This window comes from Solanum dulcamara, chromosome 2 (genome assembly GCF_947179165.1).
Source record: "Solanum dulcamara chromosome 2, daSolDulc1.2, whole genome shotgun sequence".
Lineage (NCBI taxonomy): Eukaryota > Viridiplantae > Streptophyta > Magnoliopsida > Solanales > Solanaceae > Solanum > Solanum dulcamara.
The window spans coordinates 75754049-75779030 of NC_077238.1; the positions used below are offsets into that span (position 1 = coordinate 75754049).

The window sequence follows — 24982 nt, forward strand, 5'->3', positions numbered from 1 at the left end:
AAGACCATTACTGGTCCCCAAGCGAACCATTTGATCCAATCACACATCCATTCATATCAATCAATCAGCGGAAAGTTTAAAATAAAAAAATAATTTAGTGGGTAACTCAAATCGTCAATCTAACTCAAATAATAAAGGCCATGGGCTAACAAATCGAACTCCAATCTATGTCGTTAAATAGTTTGACAAGAATAATTCAAGAAATAAAATACTCAATCGACCCATCATTATCTAGTCTATGAAGCCTCTATCACTACTATCTAATTGGTGCCAATGACAGGTTCATGGCTACTTCAAATCATAATGAAAAGACTAACTCGACGCAAGAATAACTTAAGTGGTATCCTCCGAATGTAGGGGAGGACTCACCAATAAGCTGAGTGTGAACAGATCCTCAACGGTGCGCCTATTGATGATCTCTTAAACTTGTCTCTATATTATGAAATGATGCAGGTCCAAATGGACATCAGTACGTGAAATGTAAGAGTATGTAATATGGCAGAATGAAACAATACCGATTCAAATATCTCAAGTCATAAAGATAAGAGATGCCCAATCAAGGTATCATAAGTCTAAAGTAAGAATACGGTTTAGACAGAGACTACTTATATACAATCCAATTCAATTTAATCACATACCATCCAATTCAATCCAATCATATACAATTCGATCCAATCGAATCGCATACAATCCGATCCAATCCAATCATGTACCATCCAATTCAATCCATTAATTTACAATTCAATCGCATACCATCCAATCCAATTCAACCATATTCAATCCAATCCAATCTTGTACAATCCAATTAAATCCTAGCCAATCATTTACAATCCAATCACATACCATCCAATCCAATCTAATCATATTGTCACACCCCGGGAGGGTACCCTAGACATAATCGGCACTCAGAAAACCATTTTTGGCTCCCAAGCGAACCACATAGCCTGATCACACATTCGTTCATTCATTCAATCAGCGGAAGACAAAAAAATAAAGAGAATATTCGGTGGAAAACTCAAAACATTGATCTAACTCAAAGAATAAAGGCCATGGGCCAACAAATCAACTCTAATATTTGTCATTAAAAATAGTTTGACAAGAATAATGTAAGGAAAGAAATACTCAATCGACCCTTCACTATCTAGTCTATGAAGCCTCTATCACTACAATCTAATTGGTGCTAATGACATGTTCATGGCTACCTTAATTCAAAATAAAAAGGGCTAACTCGATGCAAGAATGATATAAGCGGTGTCCTCCGGGTGTAGGAAAGGACACACCAATACGCTGAGTGTGTATAGATCCTCAATGGTGCTTCTATTGACGATCTCTTAAACCTGTCTCTGCATCATAAAATGATGCAGGTCCAAATAGTCGTCAATACATGGAATGTACGAGTATTTAATATGGCAGAATGAAACATACATCAAGGAAGAATAACGTTGGTTCAAATATCTCCGAATGAGAAAGATAAGAGAGACTCAAATAAGGCATCATAAGTCTAAAGTAAGAATACATTTTTAGACAAAGACCAATCACACATCATACAATCATACACAATACAGTTCAATCAAATCGTATACCATCCGATTCAATTCAATCATATACAATCGGTTCAATCCGGTCATATATGATCCGATCCAATCCAATCATATACGTTTCCATTGTACACTATCCAATCACATATCATATAATCCAATCCATCACACATCACATAATCCAATCATATAAAATCAACTCAACAATCAACTCAAAGGGCTCAACTCAATAACTTTGCAAATTAAATTATGCAATGTTTTACAATTCAACTCAATCATCTATAATCACATTCAAACCAATCATATCAAGCACAATCCATTCAATTGGGAGTTTCTCTAACCGACAACTATCACCATATGAGCGAGTGATAGTACAACAAGCCGACGTTATTGCCACGTCCGTTCATACCTTGCCAGGGTATGAATGAATCAACCAATCATGGATCCAATCCAACCAAGTCCTATAATGTCAGGACAACAAAATGGGAAGCATCCGACTTTAACGGTTCCATCCCCTTCTACGTTTGGCGACGTAGTTTATTGGTTTGAGTATGGACTATACTCTTACCCAATTCGGTGCTCAATACTTCTCCCAAGACTCAATATGCTCATATCTATCAAGTGAGTAAAATACTCAAAATACTAATTTAGTCTCATTAGACTCTTTCAAATCAACTCATTTAGTCTAATTGGACTCTTTTCAAAACTCAAATCAAATCTGGTCTCATTGGACCTTCTTTCAAATCGACTCATCTCAAATCATCAAACTCCTCTCTTTAAATTGATACCATCTCAACTCAATGGATGTAGAAAATATTATATGCATTTAAAATATAATTCCAACTCCTCAACTCTACCTTAAAATAGACATTTTTATGTAAAAATGTTCAACTCATTTATACTCAAAATACTCATGTTCAAAATAATTAAAAGATTTTTTAAACTCAACTCATGCTTAAACTCTTTTTAAATCATAGACGAAACTAATAATTCTTTAGATTCAAAATAGTGTGTAAATAGTTTATGCAAAAAGGTTCACAAATAATTTATTTAAAGTTCCTCCTCAAAAGATCATTTATTTTCAAAATATTCCTAAGACTCCAATCAACTCAAATTATGCACATCACATACCACAAAATCGCATTAGACTCCAATCCACTTCATCACACAACATGCTCATCAACATAATCTCTCCATTCATATCATCATCAAATACCATTATTCACACCGTCATCAAACATCATCATCACATCATCATCATCATCAAACATTATCATCACATTATTGTTAAATATCATCATCACATCAATCGTCAAACATCTACTCCAAAATCCTTATTTTAGTCTTATGTTCAATTTATGGAAGCAAAAGGACATTTTTAACTATCCAATCCATTCTTTTCATTCCAATCAATACACATATACACAAAACCATCCATCTCAACTCAAGATAAATTATGACCAAAGAAATCTCATCTTGGGTTCATGTGAATGAAACATGAATCCATACTCTCAACAAAAACTCAACTCAAGAATATCATCAACATCTATAAATCTATATACAAAGATACATTTGTAGTCAATAATATGAAAGATAACTATTTAGTAACTCAAGTCATTAAAATCATCAACCAACCAATAGTATCTAAAAACATTCTATAGTTTAGGAAAACTTTCAAGAAAACCTTCTTAGAAGGTTCAACTCTTTCACAACTCTTATCCAACACATCTATGGGCATATGGAAGAACTCAATCCATATTTTAGGTTAGCCTTACATACCTTGTTTGAAGACTTTGAAGAAACCTTGATGTTAGGTCTTCAATGGAAGGCTTGAATTCTTGAAGCTCTTGAAGGCAATCTTTGTTGGAAAAGGATTTGGAGAAGAAGAAGAAGAAGAAGAAGAAGAGAAAGAAAATATTAGGGCTTTTTAGAGAGAGATGGAGGACTGAAAATGGTCCCAAAACGTTCAAGGATAGGGTATATATAATTAGGGAAAAGTTCAAGTTGCCCCTTTTCAAAAATCTGAAAAATTGGGCAAAAATCTTGCTGGCGCTATAGTGGCGCGTCGCACCACTACAACGCCAAGCCAAAATAGGCTTAAAACCCTACACATCTAATAGTGGCGCGTCGCACCAAGCCCCAAACTACTGAGGCTGTTTTCTGGCGCTATAGTAGCATGGGGCGCCACTGGAGCGCCAAGCCTAAATTTCGCCCAGGCCTGAAATTCCTGCAGTACTAGTCTTTAGTAAAATGGCCATAACGTTTGACTCCAAACTCCAAAAATTGTAATCTTGGTGGAGTTGGAAAGAAAGCTCAAATACCTTTAATTTGGTAGGTCGTGGGCCACCCAGTTCTTTATATCCTAGGAGATATGGTCATTTGAAGTTGACCCTTATACTAACTCATCCGAAAACTTAATCGATTTGAGTTCTTTGGACTCGACTTGGTGTTAAAGATACCTTATTACCCCTAAACACATCTAACACAATTCGAATACTTAGGAATCAATCCTAACTCATGTATAAAATTACTAGTCCTTCAGTTCGAGTCTACACACACGGGGAGAAAGGTTTGAGTCTTTGCGAAAAAATATTTGGGGTGTTACACATATATAATCAACTCAACAATAAAGTCAAAGGACTCAATTCAATAGATATGCAAATTAGAATTTAGCAATAATTTACAAATCAACTCAATCAGATACAATCTCAATCAAACCAATCATATCAAGCACAATCCATTCAATTGGGAGTTTCTCTAACCGACAACCATCACTATATGAGCAAGTCATAGTACAACAAGCCGACGTTGTTGCCACATCCGTTCATACTTTGCCAGGGTATGAATCAATCAACCAATCATGGATCCATCAATCAATTAAGTCTTATCATTTTAGGACAATGAAATAGGGAAACATCCGATACAGTACAATCCCTTCCTACGTTGGCTATGTAGTTCATGGGATTCAAGTATGAACTATACTCATACTCAATTCGGTGCTCAATACTCCTCCCAAGACTCAATATGCTCATATCTATCAAGTGAGTAAAATACTCAAAATACTCATTTAGTCTCTTAGGACTTATTTTCAAATCAATTCATTTAGTCTCATTGGACTCTTTTCAAAACTCAATCAAATCTGGCCTCATTGGACCTTCTTTCAAATCAACTCATATCAAACCATCAAACTCTTCTCTTTAAAATTGATATAATCTCAACTTAATGAATGCAAAAAATATTAGATGCATTTAAAACATAATTTCAACTCCTCAACTCAAACTCAAAATAGATATTTTTATGTAAAAATGCTCAACTCATTTATATTCAAAATACTCATATTCAAAATGATAATTAAGAGACTTCTCAAACTCAATTCATGCTTAAACTCTTTTTAAATCAAAGATGAAAATAATCATTCTTTAAACTCAAAATACTCATTTAAATAGTTAATGCAAAAATGTTCACAAATCATTTATTTAAAACTCCTTCTCAAACAATCATTTATACTCAAAATCCTCATATGACTCCAATCAAATCAAATTATGCAAATCATATCACATAGTCACATTAGACTCCAATCCACTTCATCTCAAAACATCATCATCAACATAACCTATTCCTCAATCATTTTACCTTTGTTAAAGATAAACGTCATTTACATCATCATCAAACATCATGCTACAAAATCCTCATATAACTCAATATTCAATTTCATTAAACTCATATAAAAAGAATACCTCATTTCACTTTGAAAGCAATATTGTTTTTATTATACATAAAAACCATCAATCTCAATCTCAAGACAAACTATGACCAAAAAGAAAATCTCATCTTGGTTTTATGTGAATGAGTACATGAATCCATAATCTCAACAAACTCAACTCAAGAACATGATTAACACATATTAATAATATTCTAGAGTTTAGAAAAAAAAACAAGAAAACATTTATAGAAGGTTCAAGTTTTTCACAATATCCATCCAACACATCTATGGGCATATGGAAGAACTCAATCCATATTTTAGGTTAGCCTTACATACCTAGAAATTGGAGAAAATCAAGACTTGAAGGAATGGCTTGAAACCTCACTCTTCTTCTTCTTCTCCAATTCTTCTTCTCAACATTCTTGGGTGTTTTTGGAGAGAAAACCCTTAGAAATTGATGTGAGGGGCGGAAATAATGAACTCTAGTGTATTAGGTTTAATATAGGATGGGTGGTAAAAGGTCAAAAATGCCCTTCATAAAAATCCAGAAAAAAAGGGCCAAAACCCTGCTGGAGCTATAGTGGCGCGCTGCGCTACTGCAGCACAAAGCCTGAAATTTTTGAAATCTAGAAAATAGGCATAAAAATCCTACAGGTGCTTTAATGGCGCATCGCGCCAAGGGCTAAACTACTGAGGCTAGTTTTTGGCGCTATAGTGGCACCGGGCGCCATTGGAGCGCCAGACCTGAAATTCCTGCAGTGATAGTCCAAGCCTAAATTTTTCTGCAATACTAGTCTGTAGTAAAATGGCCATAACTTTTGACTCCAAACTCCAAGAATTGCAATCTTAGTGGCGTTGGAAAGAAGACTAAAATACCTCTAATTTGATAGGCCATGGGCCACCCAATTCATTATATTCTAATAGATATGGTCGTTTGAAGTTGACCCTTATACTAACTCATTCAAAAACTTAATCGATTGGAATTATTTGGACTCGACTTGGTGTTAGAGATCTCTTATGTTCCTAAAACACATCTAATACACTTCAAATATTTAGAAATTGATCCTAACTCATATATAAAATTACAAATCATCTAGTTCGATCCTACACGCACTAGAAGAATGGTTCGAGTCTTGGCAAAACAAATATGGGGTGTTACAGGTTGGGCATAGCTAAGGCAAGGCATGACAAGGGTTGGGCAAGGTTTTAATTTATATTCCATCTTTAAAAGGGAATAGTCATGTCATGCCCAAGGATAAGTTTATTTCATACCTTAGGGCCAGAAATCTAATCTCAAAAGGGTGTATTTATCACATTGTCCGAGTGAAAGATGACAAGATTGAGTTTCCATCCCTTGAATCGGTTCTGATTGTCAATGAGTTTCCCGAAGTCTTTCCTGAAGACCTGCCCGAAGTCCCTCCTGATAGGGAGATCGACTTTGGGATTGATGTTCTTTCTGATATCCAGCCTATCTCTATCCCTCTATATAGAATGGCTCCGGCTGAGTTGAAAGAGTTGAAAGAACAACCGAAAGACTTGTTAGATAAGGGATTCATTAGGCCGAGTGTCTCATCATGGGGTGCTCCTGTCCTATTCGTGCGAAAGAAAGATGGGTCCCTTAGAATGTGTATTGATTACAAGCAGCTGAACAAGGTCACCATAAAGAACAAATATACTCTCCCCAGAATAGATGACTTATTTGATCAACTTCAGGGTGCCACCTATTTCTCAAAGATAGACCTAAGATCGGGCTACCATCAGTTGAAGGTGAGAGAGTGTGACATCCCAAAAACAGCTTTTCGGACCCGTTATGGTCATTTTGAGTTCTTGGTTATGTCCTTTGGGGTTAACTAATGCCCCTGCAGCTTTTTTGGATCTCATGAACTGAGTATTTAAACCATCTCTTGATATGTTTGTGATTGTATTCATAGATGATATTTTGGTTTACTCCAAAAATAAGGAAGAGCACGCCTATCATCTTAGAGTCATCTTACAAACTTTGAAAGACTAGGTATTGTATGCTAAGTTCTCCAAATGTGAATTTTGGCTTGCATCAGTGGCTTTTCTAGGCCACATTATATCTGGAAATGGTATTCAGGCTGATGATCAAAAGATTGAGACAGTGAGAAATTAGCGCAAGCCCACATCCCCAACAGATATAAGAAGCTTCTTGGGTTTGGCTGGCTATTATCGAAGGTTTGTAGAGGGATTCTCATCTATATCATCACCATTGACCAAGCTGACCCAAAAGAAGGCTAAGTTCCAATGGTCCGATGCTTGTGAGGAGAATTTCTAGAAATTGAAGACCAAGTTAACCACTACTCTTATTCTAACTTTGCCCGAGGAAATAGAGGATTTTGTGATCTATTGTGATACATCTAGAGTTGGTTTAGGTTGTGTGTTGATGCAGAGGGGAAAGGTGATAGTCTATGCTTCAAGATAGCTTAAGATTTATGAGAGAAATTACCCAACTCATGACCTTGAGCTAGCAGCTGTGGTATTTGCTCTAAAAATTTGGCGCCACTATTTGTATGGAGTGCATATTGACGTGTTCACCGATCATAAGAGTTTACAATACGTTTTTAGCTAGAAGGAACTCAACCTGAGACAAAGAAGATAGCTCGAGCTACTCAATGACTATGATATGAGCATCCTCTACCATCCAAGTAAAGCTAACATTGTTGCTGATGCTCTTAGCAGGTTGTCTATGGATAGCAATGCCCATATAAAGGAGGGGAGGAAAGAATTGGCTAAATAGGTGCATAGACTAGCTCGATTGGAAATTCATCTTGAAAAGAACAATAAAGGCGGAGTTAATATTCAGGATGGGTCTGCATCCTCACTTATGGCAGAGGTAAGGGAGAAACAAGACCAAGATCCCATCCTTCTCCAGTTGAAGGAAGTTGTTCATAAGCAAGAGGTGATGGTGTTTACCAAAGAGGGAGATGGTGTATTGAGATACCAAAATAGATTGTGTGTACCAGATGTCGATGATATTCGAGAGAGGATTATGGACAAAGCGCATAGTTCTAGATACTCTATTCATCCTGGCTCTACAAAGATGTACCATAACTTGAGGGAAGTTTATTGGTGGAGTGGAATGAAGAGAGATATTGTGGAATTTGTTTCCAAGTGTCCGAATTGCCAACAGGTTAAAGTTGAGCATCAAAGGCCATATGGGTTAACTCAAAACATAGAAACTCCGGAATGGAAGTGGAAAATGATCAACATGGACTTTATTATGGGTTTGCCAAGGTCCTAAAAGCAACATGATTCGATTTGGGTGATTGTGGATAGAATGACGAAATCAGCTCACTTCTTGGCAGTTAAGACTACTAACACCGCAGAAGATTATGCAAAATTATACATTCAGGAGATCGTCAGATTATATGGGTTCCCCTTGTCTATCATGTCAAACAGAGGAGCTCAGTTCACTTCCTAATTTTGGAAATCCTTCCAGAAGGGACTGAGTTCAAAGGTGAATCTTAGTACGGCTTTTCATCCCCAGACAGATGGCCAAGCAGAGCGCACCATCTAGACATTGGAGGATATGTTGAGGGTATGTGTACTTGACTTCAAAGGAAATTGGGATGATCACTTACCTCTTATAGAGTTTGCATATAATAATAGCTATCATGCAAGCATTCAAATGGCTCCTTATGAAGCTTTATATGGAAGGAGGTGTAGATCGCTAATTGGGTGGTTTGAAGTTGGTGAAGTTGAGTTGATTGGGCCCAATTTTGTTCACCAAGCTATGGAGAAGGTGAGAGTTATTCAACATAGGCTAAAGACAGCCCAAAGCCTCAAAAATCTTACACCAATGTGAGGAGGAGAGACTTAGAGTTTGAGGTGGATGATTGGGTGTACTTGAAAGTGTCACCCATGAAGAGCATCATGAGGTTTGGAAGGAAGGGGAAGCTTAGTTCTCGATACATTGGTCCTTACCAGATTGCGAGGCGGATTGGGAGTGTCGCCTATGAGTTGGAGTTACCCTCGGAGCTAGCCTCTATCCACTCGGTATTTCATATCTCGATGTTGAAGAAGTGCTTAGGCGATCCCTCATTGGTAGTCTCCATTGATAGTATTGGAGTTAAGGATAGCTTGTCCTATGAAGAGGTTCCGGACCAAATTTTTGATCGCCAAATTCGCAAATTGAGGAACAAAGAGATTGCCTCAGTCAAAGTCTTGTGGAGAAATCAATTCTTTGAGGAAGCCACATGGGAAGCGAAGGAAGATATGAAAGCTAAATATCTGCATCTATTCGTGCCCATCAATGAGAATGTTGAAGGTAATGTCCATTTTCTTAACTTGAATTCGTATGTGCGTTTTGAGTTTGAATAGTAAATTATTTTGAGAATTTGATTGGTTGAATGACTGAATTCTGATTATGATTTGTACCCCGAGTCTATCCTTGGTTTACTCGTCATTCGAGGATGAATGATCCCAAGGGGGAGATAATGTAACACCTCCTAAAAAATTTTATAAAGATTTGGACCATTCTTTGTATACGTGTAGGATCGAACCCGACTATTATGAAGTGTATGCAGGAGTTAGGATGAGTTCTCAGGTAATTGAAGAGTGTTAGAGGTGATGTGGGGTCACAAAGGATCCATAGAACCAAGCTAAGTCCAAAGAATTCGTCTTGGCTAAGTTTTAGAATGAGTCCGTATAAGGGGTCGACTTCTAACGACCATATCTTTTGAAATATGACTATATGGGTGGACCATGACCTACTAAATTAAAGGTCTTCGAGTCTTCTTTCCAATGCCGCCAAGATTGTAATTTTTGGAGTTCGAAGTCAAAAGTTATGACTATCCTAAGACGAACTAGTACTGTAAGAATTTCAGGCCTGGGTGGTAACTGCAAGAAGCCTAGGCTTGGCGCCGCAGTGGCGCGACGAGCCACTATCGCTCCAGGAACAAGCCTCAGTAGTTTAGTCCCTGGCGCAGCGTGCCACTACGAGATGTGCAGGGTTTTTAAGCCTATTTTCCAAAACCCAGAAAACTTAAGCTTGACACTGTAAGGGCGCGATGCGCCACTATAGTACCATAAAACAACCTCAGTAGTTTGGTCCTTGGCACGATGCGCCACTAGCAGATGTGCAGGTTTTAAGCCTATACTCGACTTGGCGCAGCGTACCACTATAGCACCAGGGGAGTTTTAGCCGTTTTTTCCATATCTTTGGAGAAAGGGCAAATTGGGCATTTCCCCAAATTATATATACACAAGCCTTGAACGTTATTGGATCATTATTTCAGTACCTTCCTCTCTCTAAAAGCCCTAGAAATTCCCTCTCTTCTCCTTCAAATCCATCTCCAACAAGGATTGCCTTCAAGAACTTCAAGAATTCAAGCCTTCCATTGAAGACCTAACATCAAGGTTTCTTCAAAGTCTTCACAAGGTATGTAAGGCTATTCAAAGCATGGGTTGAGTCCACCCATGTGCCCTACATCTTCTTTGAGATTAATTGTTTATAAGAATGAAGTTTATTGATAGAGTTAGGTCCAAATAGTTTATTTTCATCTATTAACCTAATTTTTATTATGTTGATGTTGTGGAGTCAAGAAAGTGATGTGCTACATGTTGGTATGAGTTGATTGAGATGAGAGGTCAAACATATATTGTTAATTTTCTTAACTATGTTGATTATGATAAAGAATGTTAATTTTCTTAAATATGTTGCTTATCTTGAATTGTTGATTTAAAACCTTGGAGTTGTGATGAGTCCCAAAAGATTTGTTAAATGAATAGAGGTACGATTGGATAGATTTATATATTGTTATAAATGCATATTTAATCTACTCTTGAAAGATATGATTGGGATTGATCGGATAGTATAATTGGGAGAGGTTTGATTGTGATAGAGTTGATGAGTTGACAAAGTTCTAAATGAGACTTGTCGATATGATTTGATTGAGTTGATTGGATGGAGTTTTATGAGCATTGAGTCTTGGTAGGAGTATCGAGCACCGAATTGGGTAAGAGTAAGTAATAACTTGAATCCAATAACTACGTCGCCAAACATAGGAGGGGATTGAACCGTTGAAGTCGGATGCTTCCCCAAAATTATTATCCTGACATTATAGGACTTGGTTGGATTGGATCCATGATTGGTTGATTCGTTCATACCCTGGCAAAGTATGAACGGACGTGACAACAACGTCGGTTTGTTATACTATCACTGGCTCAAAGTGATGGTTGTCGGATAAGAGAAACTCTCATATAAGTCTTGATAGTACTCTGAGTCAGATTGGGTTGATTTGTATGTGAATGGTCCCGTCTAAACCATATTCTTGTTTAGACTTAGGATACTTGATTGAGTTGTTCTTCTTTCTGAGTTGAGATTCCGAGTTGGTTTGATTCTTCCTGATGTTGTTTCATTCGGCCATTTTACATACTCGTACATTTCATGTACTGACGCCATTTGGCCTGCATCGTTTCATGATTTAGAGACAGGTACTAGAGATTATCAACAGATGCACCGTTGAAGATCTCCCCACTTCCAGCTAGTTGGTGAGTCCTCCTTATTTTCGGATGATACCGAGATTATCTTTATAGCTTTGTTTTATTTCCTTTATTTTGATTGTTGGTAGTCATGGACTTGTCATTGGCACCTCCTGGATTGTTGATAGAGGCTTCATAGACTAGAGTGTGAAAGTGTTCGATTGTTCGTTTTGTCTAGTTTTATTCTATCTTGTTATTGATTGGGTATTTGTTTGGCCTTTGGATCTAAAATTATGAATAGTATTCTTATAATAGAGCCTTCCACCGATAAAATGTGAATGAATGTAAGTGTGACTGGACCAAGTGGTTCGCTTGAAGGTCAGAAATGACTTTCGAGTGCCGGCCATGTCTAGGGTACCTTCTCGGGGCGTGACAGAAAATTGCACAAAATTGAAGAGACGTAGATTCAGATTAGACCCGAAAATTGACTATTGTACAAATACATCAACGTCAAATTCTTCATTATAAACAACTTAGATGAAAATTTTCATTTCAAATTGTTATAAGCCAAATCAATATGCTCAAGACTTTGAAAATCCTCAAAACGTTCAAAAATTTCATGGATCAAATTTGTATCTCTCATTCAAATATACTTCATGTCATTCAATTTTTCACACTCCGATGGTATTCTCGTCGGAGAAAACCCATTGAACACCAGATTTGAATGTTTAAAATTGGCTAAGTTATCATTTTTTGTCAAATAAGTAACTTCATTTGAGACCCACAAAGTAATTTTAAGAAAGATCCAAATGCTTCATATTGGAACAACTGTCTACGAAAGTTAGCAATTATCGGGAAAGAAAATTCAACACAAGATTGAGAAAAGTAAAATTTTTGAGGTCACAAATAAAATTTGAAATTTGACTGCAATGTAAGCCGTTCATATGTCAAAGAAAAGAACAAAATGGCTGAAAAAGAAAAGCAAAAAAAATATAAAAGAGAAATAGAATAAAGAAAAAGAGTAATAATTTTATATATATATATATATCGCGTGCAAATCACTATGTAACACAAGTTTGGGTATGACTTTAAAGGGGTATATATTTCACTTTTAAAATGTTTAGGGAGATAATACAACCCCCATAAAGTATAGGTGTATAGTTGAGAATTGTCTAATACGTTAGGGAGACATTTAGCTATTTTCTCTTACTTTGAAGGTCAAATTTATTTTTCGCTAACTTTCTTATAAAATTTGTCATATATATTTCCATTTTCTTACGGACACAAAAATTAAAATAAATTATAATACATCCAAAAAAAATAGTTTATAATTTTTTTCGTTACTTTTTCTCTTTTTTCATTCACACTTCTCTTTTTCCTTATATTTTTACTTATTAAAGTATGAAAGAAAAAAATTAAAATAAGAATAAGAAACTCAAGGATAATAAAAGAGTCAAGAAAAACATGTGTGAACCACACCAAACAACTTGATCATTTCATAAGAAATATCTCATATTAGTGACCAAGCTAGCTAAAAATCATACAATGGGATTTTAAAAAGAGTTTAACTTTTGTGCATTGTCAGGGTACTAGAATTTTTACACCAGGTAATTTTAAAGGTTCTATATTTAACTTTTCATATAATTATAATTTATGACCAAAACATATTAAAGAAAAATTGAATTCTAATTATAAAACCAAAATTCTTTGCTTTTCAATATCATTTACTAAATCTTATGTTTTACATATGAGCAAAGTAATTCTTCAACATTATTTTTTTTCATAACTGAATGTTATTTACTAAACTATTATTATTATTATTTCTCAACATCATGGTAAATCAACCACTAAAGTAATTCATCAACCCTCAAATATTATGAATCTTAAAAAGAATTATTTTTTATTGTTTCAAATATCTAATTTTTTGAAAAAAATTTTATGTTCATTATGAATTATTGTAATTCCATGTGAATCGAACTATTAGTGGCCATAATATTTTCAATTAACACTCCAATTTGAAGTTCTTCTTTGGTGTGTATCCTTAAAAGTGTGAGATAAATTCTTGTGATGTCGTCATCATGTTCTTGTGATGTCTTCATCATATTCGGTTATTACAATATAATCTTTGATTAAATAAAAAATATAAATCATTCTTTTAAAAGAAGTTCCTGATAAATACAACGCAATGAACAATCTATAAATAGAGAAAAGATCGTGGACATATGAAATCGGAAAAGTTTAAAAAAAACTAAATTTGAGTAGCCATGAATACAGAGGTTTTCAAGCGAGAGAGCTTAATGAAAAAAATAAAAAGAATGAGTGTTTGAACCAAGTCGTTGATACCAACTGCCATATGATAAAACAGAATATACAACCCCCCCCCCCCCCAAGAACCCCTTTCTCTTCTCTGTTTCTCTATTATCTTTTCTCTGTTCCTCTTCAATGGCTTCTTCTTCTTCCTCTGAACCAAAAATTGAGATTCTCCGACTTGCAGGTGCAGATTTTCTTCCTTTGAACCAAAAACTCCGGCCTTTAATAATGAAAGATGATTCTCCAAAGAAGAAAGAAACAGCCCCTCCAAGCAAAAGTTACAAATTATAACGACTGAGAGCCATACAAATTCTTTACACTCCAGATCATGCTGCCCTTGAAGAACTTATCACAAACTTAGAAACATCACGGATTAACAAAAGAATATACATGTTCTGCAAATCCAATTACCCAAATACATTGTCTTTGAAGCTATCACATCTCTTCATTAACTCACCCAATAACCCTGCTATCAAATCCACTTGTGCCCAACTCCTTCACTTTCTTCTCGATTCTCCCGATTTCTGGGATTCCACCTCACACGTCATCAGACCCGAGCTCAAAATTGCGATTCTTGAAATTCTTAAACAAGATAACCCCAAAATGGTTTGCATGAAAATGTGGAAGATGGCATCTCAGATATTCACCTGCATTATTGACGAAGAACAGGGGGAGTGGCATGATATGCTCAGTTTCTTTTGCGAGTCTCTAAATTCGGGTACAATAGACATTCAAGATTCCGCACTTAAGTTCTTTTTGGAGCTGCCCACATGTCTACGCGATGAACTGAGTCAGTACGTTCAACATCTCCGTTTAAACTTTTGGGATAAGTTTAATTCTTCCAATGGAGAGAGAAAAGTGCATGCCTTGGCTGCTTTAGTCAATCTTGTTCTACATATGTCTAGTGATTATTACTCTCAGTTTCGTGATCTATTGATGCCAATGGTAAAAGCGGTCTCGGGTTTTCTCGATAGTGATGTTACAGAGGACAATGCACGGACAAGTCTCATGAAGTTAGCAGAGTTATCTGGGGCAGAGCCAAGGTTTTTTCGACTCGCACTTGGATGAAGTGTTTGATGAAATGGTTAAAATAGGTTTTAATGATGAATTGGAAGAACAAACAAGATATCTTAGTGTAGAAATAATGTATGCTTTTGATGATATTGCGATAAAAAGGGTAAAAAGGAGCATTCTAGGAAGACTGTTTCATGTGTTGATGCAGATGATTTCACTTGTCTCGGATAAAACGTGTTATTATCTTCTCGGAGAAACTTTTATGCAGAGGATTTCACTGGTAAGGGGTGAAAAACTCCGTATGCCTATAATATTCAAGATAATACCAGAGGATATGGCTTCATCAGATTGGCTGAAACGATATACAGCAGTTACAATCATTGGTGCCATTTCAAAAGGATGTGCAAAGGTATATCCCTAAATTTATTACTTGGATATATGCTCTTTTTGGATCTTTTCACCTAAGACTGTTGTTGTTCTCAGGCCTTGAGCGATAATCTTGCTGAAGTGATGAAGGTGCTCACGAAATCACTGAATGATTCCTCTCCCGATGTTATGTTTGCTTCTATCAAAACAGTAAAAGCTATGAGTGTAGAGCTACCTCCACATACGCTAGATCAACGTGCTAACTTACTTATTACTTGGCTGCTTTTGGCACTTTCATATGGCAGCAAACCCGTCAAACAGGTGACCAAGAATGATAGACTTTTCATTTCTTTCCTTGTCTTAAAATTCATATTTCTGCTGAAATTCTTATTATTCATAGCCTGCTGCTGCTTCGGCGATGCGTTCTCTTTGTGAGAATTGCAGTTCAAGCATCGTAGAACCTCCCTTGGAATCAATTGTGAGCAGATTACTTGAACTCCTCCAGGTAAGAGATACATGTTGTGTGGATTTGCATTGACGTTTCCTTTTTCATTGGCATTTCCTTTAACTTAAAAGTGTTTTTGCTTTTGTCTAACATTAGAGTGAACATGATGTGGTGCAAGTCGAGTCCTTAAACACTCTAACATCGTTTGCAAGATCATCACTTGATAGAAACTCTCAGTGTTTCATTCATGCTACTCTATTTCCTTAGCAATTTGGATTTGATGGTGGTATCTGACAAACTTACGATTTTGGGATAGGATTTCTTCTGTAATGGCTATGATTTGATCATCACCTCCCCAAAAAAACATCTAGCTGGTGCGACAAGTAAATCGCTGAGAGACAATTCTGTTGAATGCATTTGGACAGTTGGAATGGCTGTTGCAAAAGATATATTCAACAAAGATGCTACAGAGGTGATGTGTCTATGTTATGTCTTTTACATTATTTCAGCTTAATAGTGCAGTAACTGATTATAATTTTTTCATGTATGTAAGGCCGTGGCCCTTCTCTTGTATGTGCGATGGTATTTAGGGGAGGATGGTCACAGTTTGAAAGTTAACCTTCTACGAGTATGTATGATCCAAACTATTTATATTATTGTACTTAAATGCTCCCAATATAATGGGTGCTCTAATATCTGTGTGGAAGGCATGGGAGCAGCTCCTTATATGTCTCAGATCCCATTTTCATCCATACGTGAAAGATCTTATGCCTGATCTGCTCCGCTCTGCTAGACTTGGCTCAAATAGGTATGTACAAACTTCAAAAGTGCTTCATAACTAATTTGTACACTTTTCAGCTGAAAATCAGGTTGGTTCTGAGGATTTGGATTTTCGTTCATCATATGCCTTTCCTATTCAAATTTGACATTAGGCAAACATTATTTGTGTAGGTTTCTGACATACTGTTGAGACATAAGGAGATAGTTAAAGAAGTTAGAATAATTAGTTAGAAGCAGGAGTAGCTTAGTCATTTTCATCTTTTTAGTTAGAACTAACTAACTAACAATTAGTTAGATTGTTAAGATACTAATCCAGCTATATATCTATAGCTACAACTGTGCAATGTACTTACTTAGGGCATTTTACCCCAATGTTGAAAGTAACGCAGCTCTCTCCTTCTTCTGCATCTTCATCTTCTTCTTCTTTGTTGTTTGCTTATTTTCTGTGAAAGGGTTGATCCTCAAACAAGTTCATGGTATCAGAGCCATCATCACAGTGATTACTGTGAAAATTGCTCGTATTTGAGTCAAAGACTCGAGATCAGAGTCAAAGATTCATCCAATTAATTAGCTTGTTCTGCAGATCTAAGCTCCATAGAAGCTAAAACTACAGTCAACAGTGACTTCCGTAACAAAATTTTAAAAAGGTTGAAGAAATGGCAGGTGAAGCCAAAGATCCAATTCAGAATCTCAATCAAACTCACTTCAATGTTCAACGAGTTGATATACCTGCTTCTGCAAGCTCTGCGAGTAGCAATGGGCAAGGCATTGACTATAATCATCCTCTATTTCTTAGCCCTACAGATGTGAGTGGAATTAGCATTATATCATTTCAGCTACAAGGTGTTGAAAACTACACCTTATGAAATCGATCAATCAAACTAGCTCTGTTAGGAAGAAACAAGTTAGGGCTAGTGGATGGAACATGTAGGAAGGAAATGTATAGTGAAGAACTATGGGGCTAATGGAAAAGGGTAAATGCGATTGTGCTGTCATGGCTAATGAACTCAGTTTCGAAGAGCTTGCTTAGCAGAATTGCATTTACTTCAAGTGCGTCGAGTGTGTGGACTGACCTGCAAGAGAGGTTTAATAGAGTTGATGGATCAAGAACTTATAGTTTACACAAAGAAATAGCCACTTAACAACAAGGAACAGCTTTTGTATTAGTATATTATACGAAGCTGAAAGCCTTGTGGGATGAGTTTGAAGTATTAGTACCCTAACCCTGCTACAACTGTGAAAAATCCAGAGGATTTGTAGCTCACATGAATAGACAAAAGTTGTATCAATTTCTAATGGGATTGAATGACTCATAGCATCAAGCTAGGAGTCAAATTCTCATGATAGATCCTCTACCAACCATCAATCAAGCATAGTAGGAGATGAGAGTCAAAAGGCTGTTGTTACAGGCATCAACAATTTAGGACTACATTAATCCATCCTAGATTCAGTTGCATATACTCTAGAGTTGGAAGTAGTTCAGGTGTCAGTGATAGATTCAAGAAGAATAAACTTTTAATCTGTGACTTCTGTAAGTATAAAGGTTATACCAAAGAGTCTTGCTACAAGGTTGTTCAGTATCCACCAGATTTCAAGTCCAAAAGAAAGGTACAAAGTGCAAACACTACTTATGCTGATACTACTAGCCTTACTAGTCAACCTCGGCAATCAGTTCAAGCTAATTTCTCTTATGGTTTGAACATAAATGTGACTGATGAATTAGTGTGGGGCAGAAATATCACAACACAGCACACTACAGACAAAGTACCAGCTGAAGCTTCTACTTTCAACAAGACTGTAAGTCAAGCTGAGAAAGATGTCAAGCAACTACTTCAGGATTGTACATTCACAAAAGATCAGTATGAACAAATTCTCAAGATGATGAGTCAACAGTCTAGCTCAAGAGCTACTACACCTGATTGCAATAAGGCAAATATTGCAGGTAAAGCCTTATTTGTAACTGAAAATAGTGATGTGTGGATTGTAGATACAGGTGTAACAAACCATATGGTTTCCAAGTTGGAGATGCCACTAAAGGAATATGTGCTAAAGGTTGACACTCCTAAAGATGTATGTCTACCAAATGGTGGTACCACACAAGTAACTCATATTGGTTCTTGTAGTCTATCATCTAAAAGTGTGATAACTAATGTGTTCCATATACCAGAGTTCAAGTATAATTTAATGTCTGTCAACAAAATAACCAAGGAATTAGGTTTCTCAGTCTCCTTCTTCCCTGATTTCTGTATTTTCTAGGAGCTTTATACTGGGAAGGTGAAGGAAGTTGGTAGAGAAGAGGGAGGCATGTATCTGCTGTGGAGACAATTAACTCATTGCAATGCAAGTAATACTAAGGATTCTGCTCATACTGTTGATACTGCTTACTTAACAGGCAAGGATTCAGACATGGAGCTATGGCATCAAAGACTTGGACATGTATCTTCAGTTGTACTTGCTAAGATGTTTACTATGAATAAAGTCAGTATGTGTAAGGTGTCTAAGTGTTTAGTATGTCCATTTGCAAAGCAAACCAGACCTGTTTTTCCTTCTAGCATCATCAAAAGCAGTAGTTGTTTTGACTTGATACATGTTGACCTTTGGGGACCCTATAATACAACTACCTTTGATGGCAATAAGTACTTTCTCACAATAGTTGATGATTTTTCAAGAATGACCTGGTTATTTTTACTTAAACAAAAATCAGATATGTGTGTCTCTCTTAAATTGTTCCTGCAGTATGCTAAGAATTAGTTTGGCAAAGTGGTCAAGGTCCTAAGATTTGATAATGGCACTGAGTTTGTTAACTCAATATGTGATAGTATGTTCAAAGAATTGGATATTATACATCAAAGATCTTGTCCTTACACTCCTCAATAAAATGGTGTGGCTGAGAGGGAACATAAACATCTGCTAGAAGTAACAAAAGCCTTAAGATTTCAAGCTAAAATATCTATCAAGGATCCAAGATGGCTTGAAGCTATGCAGGCAGAGATCCAGGCCTTAGAAAGCAATCATACCTGGGAGATCACATTCTTACCTGCTGGGAAGAAGCCTATTGGTTGCAGATGAATTTATAAAGTCAAATACAAATTCACAAGAGAAATAGAGAGGTTTAAAGCTAGGTTAGTTGCAAAGGGATATAGTCGACAAGAAAGAATTGACTACAAAGAAACCTTCTCTCCTATTGTGAAGATGGTTACAGTAAGATCTGTTCTCTCCGTTGCAGCTTCCAAGAAATGGCACATTCATTAAATGGATGTCTACAATGCCTTTCTACATGGAGACCTAGAGGATGAGATATATATGCAACTTCCTAAAGGGTTTGTCAGTCAAGGAGAGAAGATGTGTAAATTGACAAAGTCTCTCTATGGACTTAAGCAAGCTCCAAGGCAATGGAATCACAAACTTACAGAGGCTCTAATTTCTCTCAAGTTCAAACAAAGTCAATATGATTACTCCTTATTCATCAACAAATCAGCAGAAGGTATTGTAATTGTACTTGTATATGTAGATGATATATTAATAGCTGGCAGCAGGCTGAAGTTGATAGAAGAAACAAAGAAGGCTTTACAAAGAGCCTTCAAGATGAAAGACTTAGGGGAGCTCAAATACTTCCTAGGGATTGAATTTACAAGATCCACAGAAGGGATACTTATGCATCAGAGGAAGTATACTCTTAAACTTATAACAGAGGTAGGGATGACTGTAGCCAAGCCAGCAGGAACACCTATAGATGCCAACATCAAGCTCACATCAAGGCAGTATGATGATCATGTGAACAAGAAACAAGAAGAGTTAGAAGATCCTCTGATAGATCAAACTGCATGTCAGAAGCTCATAGGTAGGCTACTGTATCTCAATATGACAAGACCATACATCTCCTTCAGTATTCAGACACTGAGTCAGTTTCTAAACCAGCTAAAAAAGTCTCACATGAAGGCTGCACTAAGAGTAGTCAAGTACTTAAAGAGGCAACCTGGACAAGGTATATTACTGTCCAGCCACTCAGACAGGCAGGTCACTGCATTTTGTGATGCAGATTAAGCTGCTTGCCCACTCACCAGAAAGTCAGTCACTTGCTGTATGATCAAGATGGGAAAGTCTTTGATATCATGGAAGGCCAAGAAACAGACCATAGTATAAAGGAGTTCAGCTGAAGCTGAATATAGAAGCATGGCTTCTACTATGTCAGAACATGTATGGTTGCTGGGCATGTTAAAAGAAGTGGAGGCTGAAGTTGAGTTGCCTGTGCAAATGTATAGTGATAGCAAAGCTGCAATTCAGATTGCAACAAATCCAGTATATCACGAAAGGACAAAGCATATAGAAATAGATTGTCACTTCATTAGAGAAAAGTTGCAACAAGGCTTGATCAAAGTAAACTACCTACCAACTCAAGAACAACCTGCAGATATATTAACAAAAGGGCTGTCTAGAGTTCAACATGAGCATCTCCTATCCAAGCTAGGAGTTTCGAACATTTTTGCACCTCCTAGCTTGAAAGGGAGTGTTGAGACATAAGGAGATAGTTAAAGAAGTTAGAATAATTAGTTAGAAGCAGGGGTAGTTTAGTTATTTTCAGCTTTTTAGTTAGAACTAACTAACTAAAAATTAGTTAGATAGTTAAGATCTAATCCAGCTATATATCTATAGCTACAACTGTACAATGTACTTAGGGCATTTTAGTCCAGTGTTGAAAGTAACGCAGCTCTCTCCTTCTTCTGCATCTTCATCTTCTTCTTCTTTGTTGTTTGCTTCCTTTCTGTGAAAGGGCTGATCCTCAAACAAGTTCATGTACTGTTATCACTTGTGAAATTTCATGATAGAGATATCAGAAAAATAGCTTTTTCAGGTAGTGTTTCCCTTTCCTTTTTTTATTTTTTCATTCTCCCTAATCTTTTATTTTATCAATTCTTTTCCCTTCTGTTATGTATTTTTGATACCTAATTTTTGTTCATGTCATGCCGATGCTATTGCTCTCAGCAAAACTTTCGATTGAGAATAAACAAGCTCATGGCCCTACAAATTCCTATCTGCACAAACTAGTGCTCCTATTTGTACCGTCTCTGCTAGAAGCTCTGGATGAGGTACCTCCAGTTTATGTACTTTTCCTTTTTCATTCCATTTGTTCTTTTCAGTAACCAAAGTTGAGTTACATTTTATATGCAGGAAACTGACGGTGAAGTTTGTGCAAAGATAGTGAAATCATTAACCAAATGCATTGAGGTTGGTCATGTCCTCAAATTTCAGTAGTATTATCAAATGAAAATCCTGTTTCTTTCTTGTCATGTTTTGGCTATTTGATATGTGGAACTTAACTGAAACTTCCAAACAATCCACTAAATTCTCTCTACAGATTGCTGGAGGATTTCTTAGCAAAAAGAAGAAGATTCAGCAGACAGCTAATGCGATAGACCAGGTTCTCAAAGCAACATCAAGAAAACATTTTTCACAAGAGGAAGATGTGACTGATCTCGAAAAGAATGGTCATTGGAAAGGTCCGTAGGCACTATGACCTCTGAATATTTCTGATCGATTTCTTGTAGGTTTGTTAAACCCTTTTTGGTACGGATTGTATAATACATCCGTATATTGATGGAGATATACAAGGAAAGCTCCAATACTTTGGTCGACAAATTTTTGGCATGTATAAGAGCTATGATGGTAAGTTTTCTTCATCAACAAATATAAGCTAAAACCTTTTTAAGTTTTTCTTTTACTTCATAACATGATATGATCTTCATGCAGAGAAATGATGCGACAGCAAAAGAGAAGGAAATTGGACTTTTAACCTTCAATGAAATCTCTCTGAAATGTAAAGAAGCTGCTAGTAGGTAACTTGCATGATCTTCTCCATTGAACACATTTGCATGTTGATATCTTATAGACAGCGGAATTTTCCTAAAGCAAGTATCGTTTATGTTGTAAACGTCTTCTATTTGGATAAATGTAAGGATTTGATTATATGAATCAAGAATTCATTGGTCCTAATTCTTGAATCATTTTCAGAATTTGAACATAAAACTTGGATATATCCCAATTTCTACAAATGACTCACTATCTTTCTTGAATCACGAACCTTAGAAAGTAATTTGAACATAAACGTTTGATCCCAATATAGCCCAACTTCATCACCAACACTCAATCCGTGTTTATTGATCAATCTCATGCACGATAGACAGGGACGGAGCTAAGTGGGGGTTCGGACGAACCCAATAGCTTTTTCATAGACCCTGTATTTGTATTAGAAAATTAAATAAATATAGATGTATATTAACTTATGAACCCCTAACAAAACTAACTGACGGTCCAGTGATAAGGAAGGGGGCATGAAAACATTTTCCCACACTAGAGTTGTGGGGTAGAACACCAAAACTCCTAATTCTGACTCTGCCTCTGACGATAGAGAATAGTTATCATTACGCAGCTTCCTAAAGCTTAATCCACCTCGCCCTAGACTTTTGTGTTGGAATACAGTCATAGTTAACTTCTGGTGGCCCTTGTGTACCATTAGGATCCAAGATGATGACTTCTTCAGGGAGTGATTTTGATACGTTGATCTCAACGAGGACTCGAGCATAGGATATGCGAGTTTGCTTTGACGTACATTCATCTGGAAATATATACTGAACTGAAGGAAATACTGATAATAATAACTTAGATTGAAATGTAAAGCATGCATGTAAAAATGGAACATGTAAAACTCCACAACTTAGACAATGCAAGTTGTGCTCAACTCTTTAAAATTAAGAAAACTGCCTTTTTTAAATAGTTCAAGGGCAGAATTATTTTTTCCTTGTTTTAGAGCAACCGTTTATAAGAAAGATAATTTTCTTTTACTAAATTTGCTAGTTGGATGGCATATTTGAGTGAAAATGTAATAGCAGGGCATTTTTTTTGTCAAAAATGTAATGGAGGATAAAACCAACTCATTTCGAATAATTCTGGGGTTTATTTGGCATTTTCCTCCAAATAAATTATATATACAATCAGACATTTTTATAACAGTATCATTGTAAAATAATATCTGACTATAAAAATCAAGCTTTTCATGGAACTAACTTTGTATGTTATAATTTATTTCTTTATAACAACGTTTTGCCTATAACAATAGGAACCATCTTTATGACAGTGCGTTCTTTGTAAAATGATCCCTCAATAGCAACTGTCTTCTCTTTTGGCAATATAATAATCATCGTTACAGAAATAGAATCTCTAAGAATTAGGTAAAGAAATTTTGACCAAATATTTTGACATTTTAATACACCATTTAGTTAGTAAAGTATGCATATCTCTGAGATTCAACATTTAAATAATTTTTTTGTTTTCATATAATTAAAAATTAGAAAATTAAATTTTATGTATCTTTTTATCTATAACAATCAAATAAGATTTAAATGTCAAATGATTGTATATGGATAGAACGATCAGTCGTTATGAAAGTCATAACATCTCAAAACGAATAAAGTTGTGATAGAAAGATTTGACTATATATATCATATAATAATAATTAGTAATTTTGGATATATATTCTCTCTTTTAGATCTTAATATTTGAAGTTCTGTAGGTAGAATTTAGAGGTGGATGAGGCTGGTCAGGGGTTAGGTGGATCTGATTTTTATTATTTCAACTTTTAAAGGGTGTAGGTAGGGAGGTATGATAATGGTTGTGCGTTGGCAGCTGAATGATAGCATCATGGCAAAGTTAAAAACTTTGTTAAAAATGTTCAAAATTTTAATATATATTTATAAAAAATTCTTTTTAACTTATATATATATAAAATTATTTTTTATGTGGGATTTCACTGGGTTGTTGTTGTTATAAGTACCATATAATTTTTCGGCAAATGAAAGTGTTGGAGTAATTACTTTTGGGTCAATATAGCTATGCCTCTGAGTAGGGGGGTTTTCTTTGTAATCCAAAAATGATTTATAAATAGTGGAAGAAACTTCTTTTGAATTGTTGAAAAAACACCCCCCCACAAAAAAAGGGCAATTTTCGGTATAATTATTATATAGATTGATTATATCTCTATAATTAAATTTAAAAGTCACTGAAAATAGCTAAGTTTTTGAATAAAAAAATTATAATAGTATCTTGAATTTGTCACTTGTTTAAATTCAAAATCTCTACTACTATGATGGCATTTCTGCATAAAAAAATAACTACTTTTCAACATATTTCCAGCATCAAATATATTTCAAAAAAAAAAAATGAGAAATGAATAGCTCATACAATATATTTAAGTCAATTTCATAGGTTTGGTGCACAACTAAAACGATATAATTCTCTATTTACATGATATAATTCTAATGACTTTAATTAGTTCAAACTATATATACATATTAAAATTTCTACTAAATACGTACAAATATTAACTTC

The 24982-nt window shown here is 35.8% G+C and overlaps 1 protein-coding gene across 2 annotated transcripts; it reads left to right on the forward strand.

Moving 5' to 3' along the window:
• Positions 1 to 15076: 15076 nt before the first annotated feature.
• On the forward strand, positions 15077 to 22591 carry LOC129880774 (uncharacterized). Of its 2 annotated transcripts, XM_055954966.1 has the most exons (10): positions 15077 to 15418; positions 15493 to 15696; positions 15776 to 15880; positions 16137 to 16292; positions 16374 to 16448; positions 16528 to 16628; positions 21584 to 21687; positions 21770 to 21826; positions 21957 to 22264; positions 22349 to 22591. In XM_055954966.1, the coding sequence occupies exons 1-7, from the start codon at positions 15077 to 15079 to the stop codon at positions 21597 to 21599; spliced, it is 999 nt and encodes a 332-aa protein (XP_055810941.1). In that variant the 3' UTR covers positions 21600 to 21687; positions 21770 to 21826; positions 21957 to 22264; positions 22349 to 22591. The 2 variants fall into 2 exon arrangements, 1 of the variants encoding a protein (XP_055810941.1); XR_008765490.1 differs by lacking the exons at positions 15077 to 15418; positions 15493 to 15696; positions 15776 to 15880; ... (1 more) ...; positions 16374 to 16448; positions 16528 to 16628 and adding an exon at positions 20640 to 21452.
• Positions 22592 to 24982: the final 2391 nt, after the last annotated feature.

Excerpts from the sequence above, each read along its gene's own strand:
- LOC129880774 (XM_055954966.1), top strand. The coding sequence starts at position 15,077 with ATGGTTAAAATAGGTTTTAATGATGAATTGGAAGAACAAACAAGATAT. Across the intron at positions 15,419-15,492 it reads TTTCAAAAGGATGTGCAAAG|GCCTTGAGCGATAATCTTGC; the intron begins GTATATCCCTAA and ends TGTTGTTCTCAG. Across the intron at positions 16,293-16,373 it reads TCAACAAAGATGCTACAGAG|GCCGTGGCCCTTCTCTTGTA; the intron begins GTGATGTGTCTA and ends CATGTATGTAAG.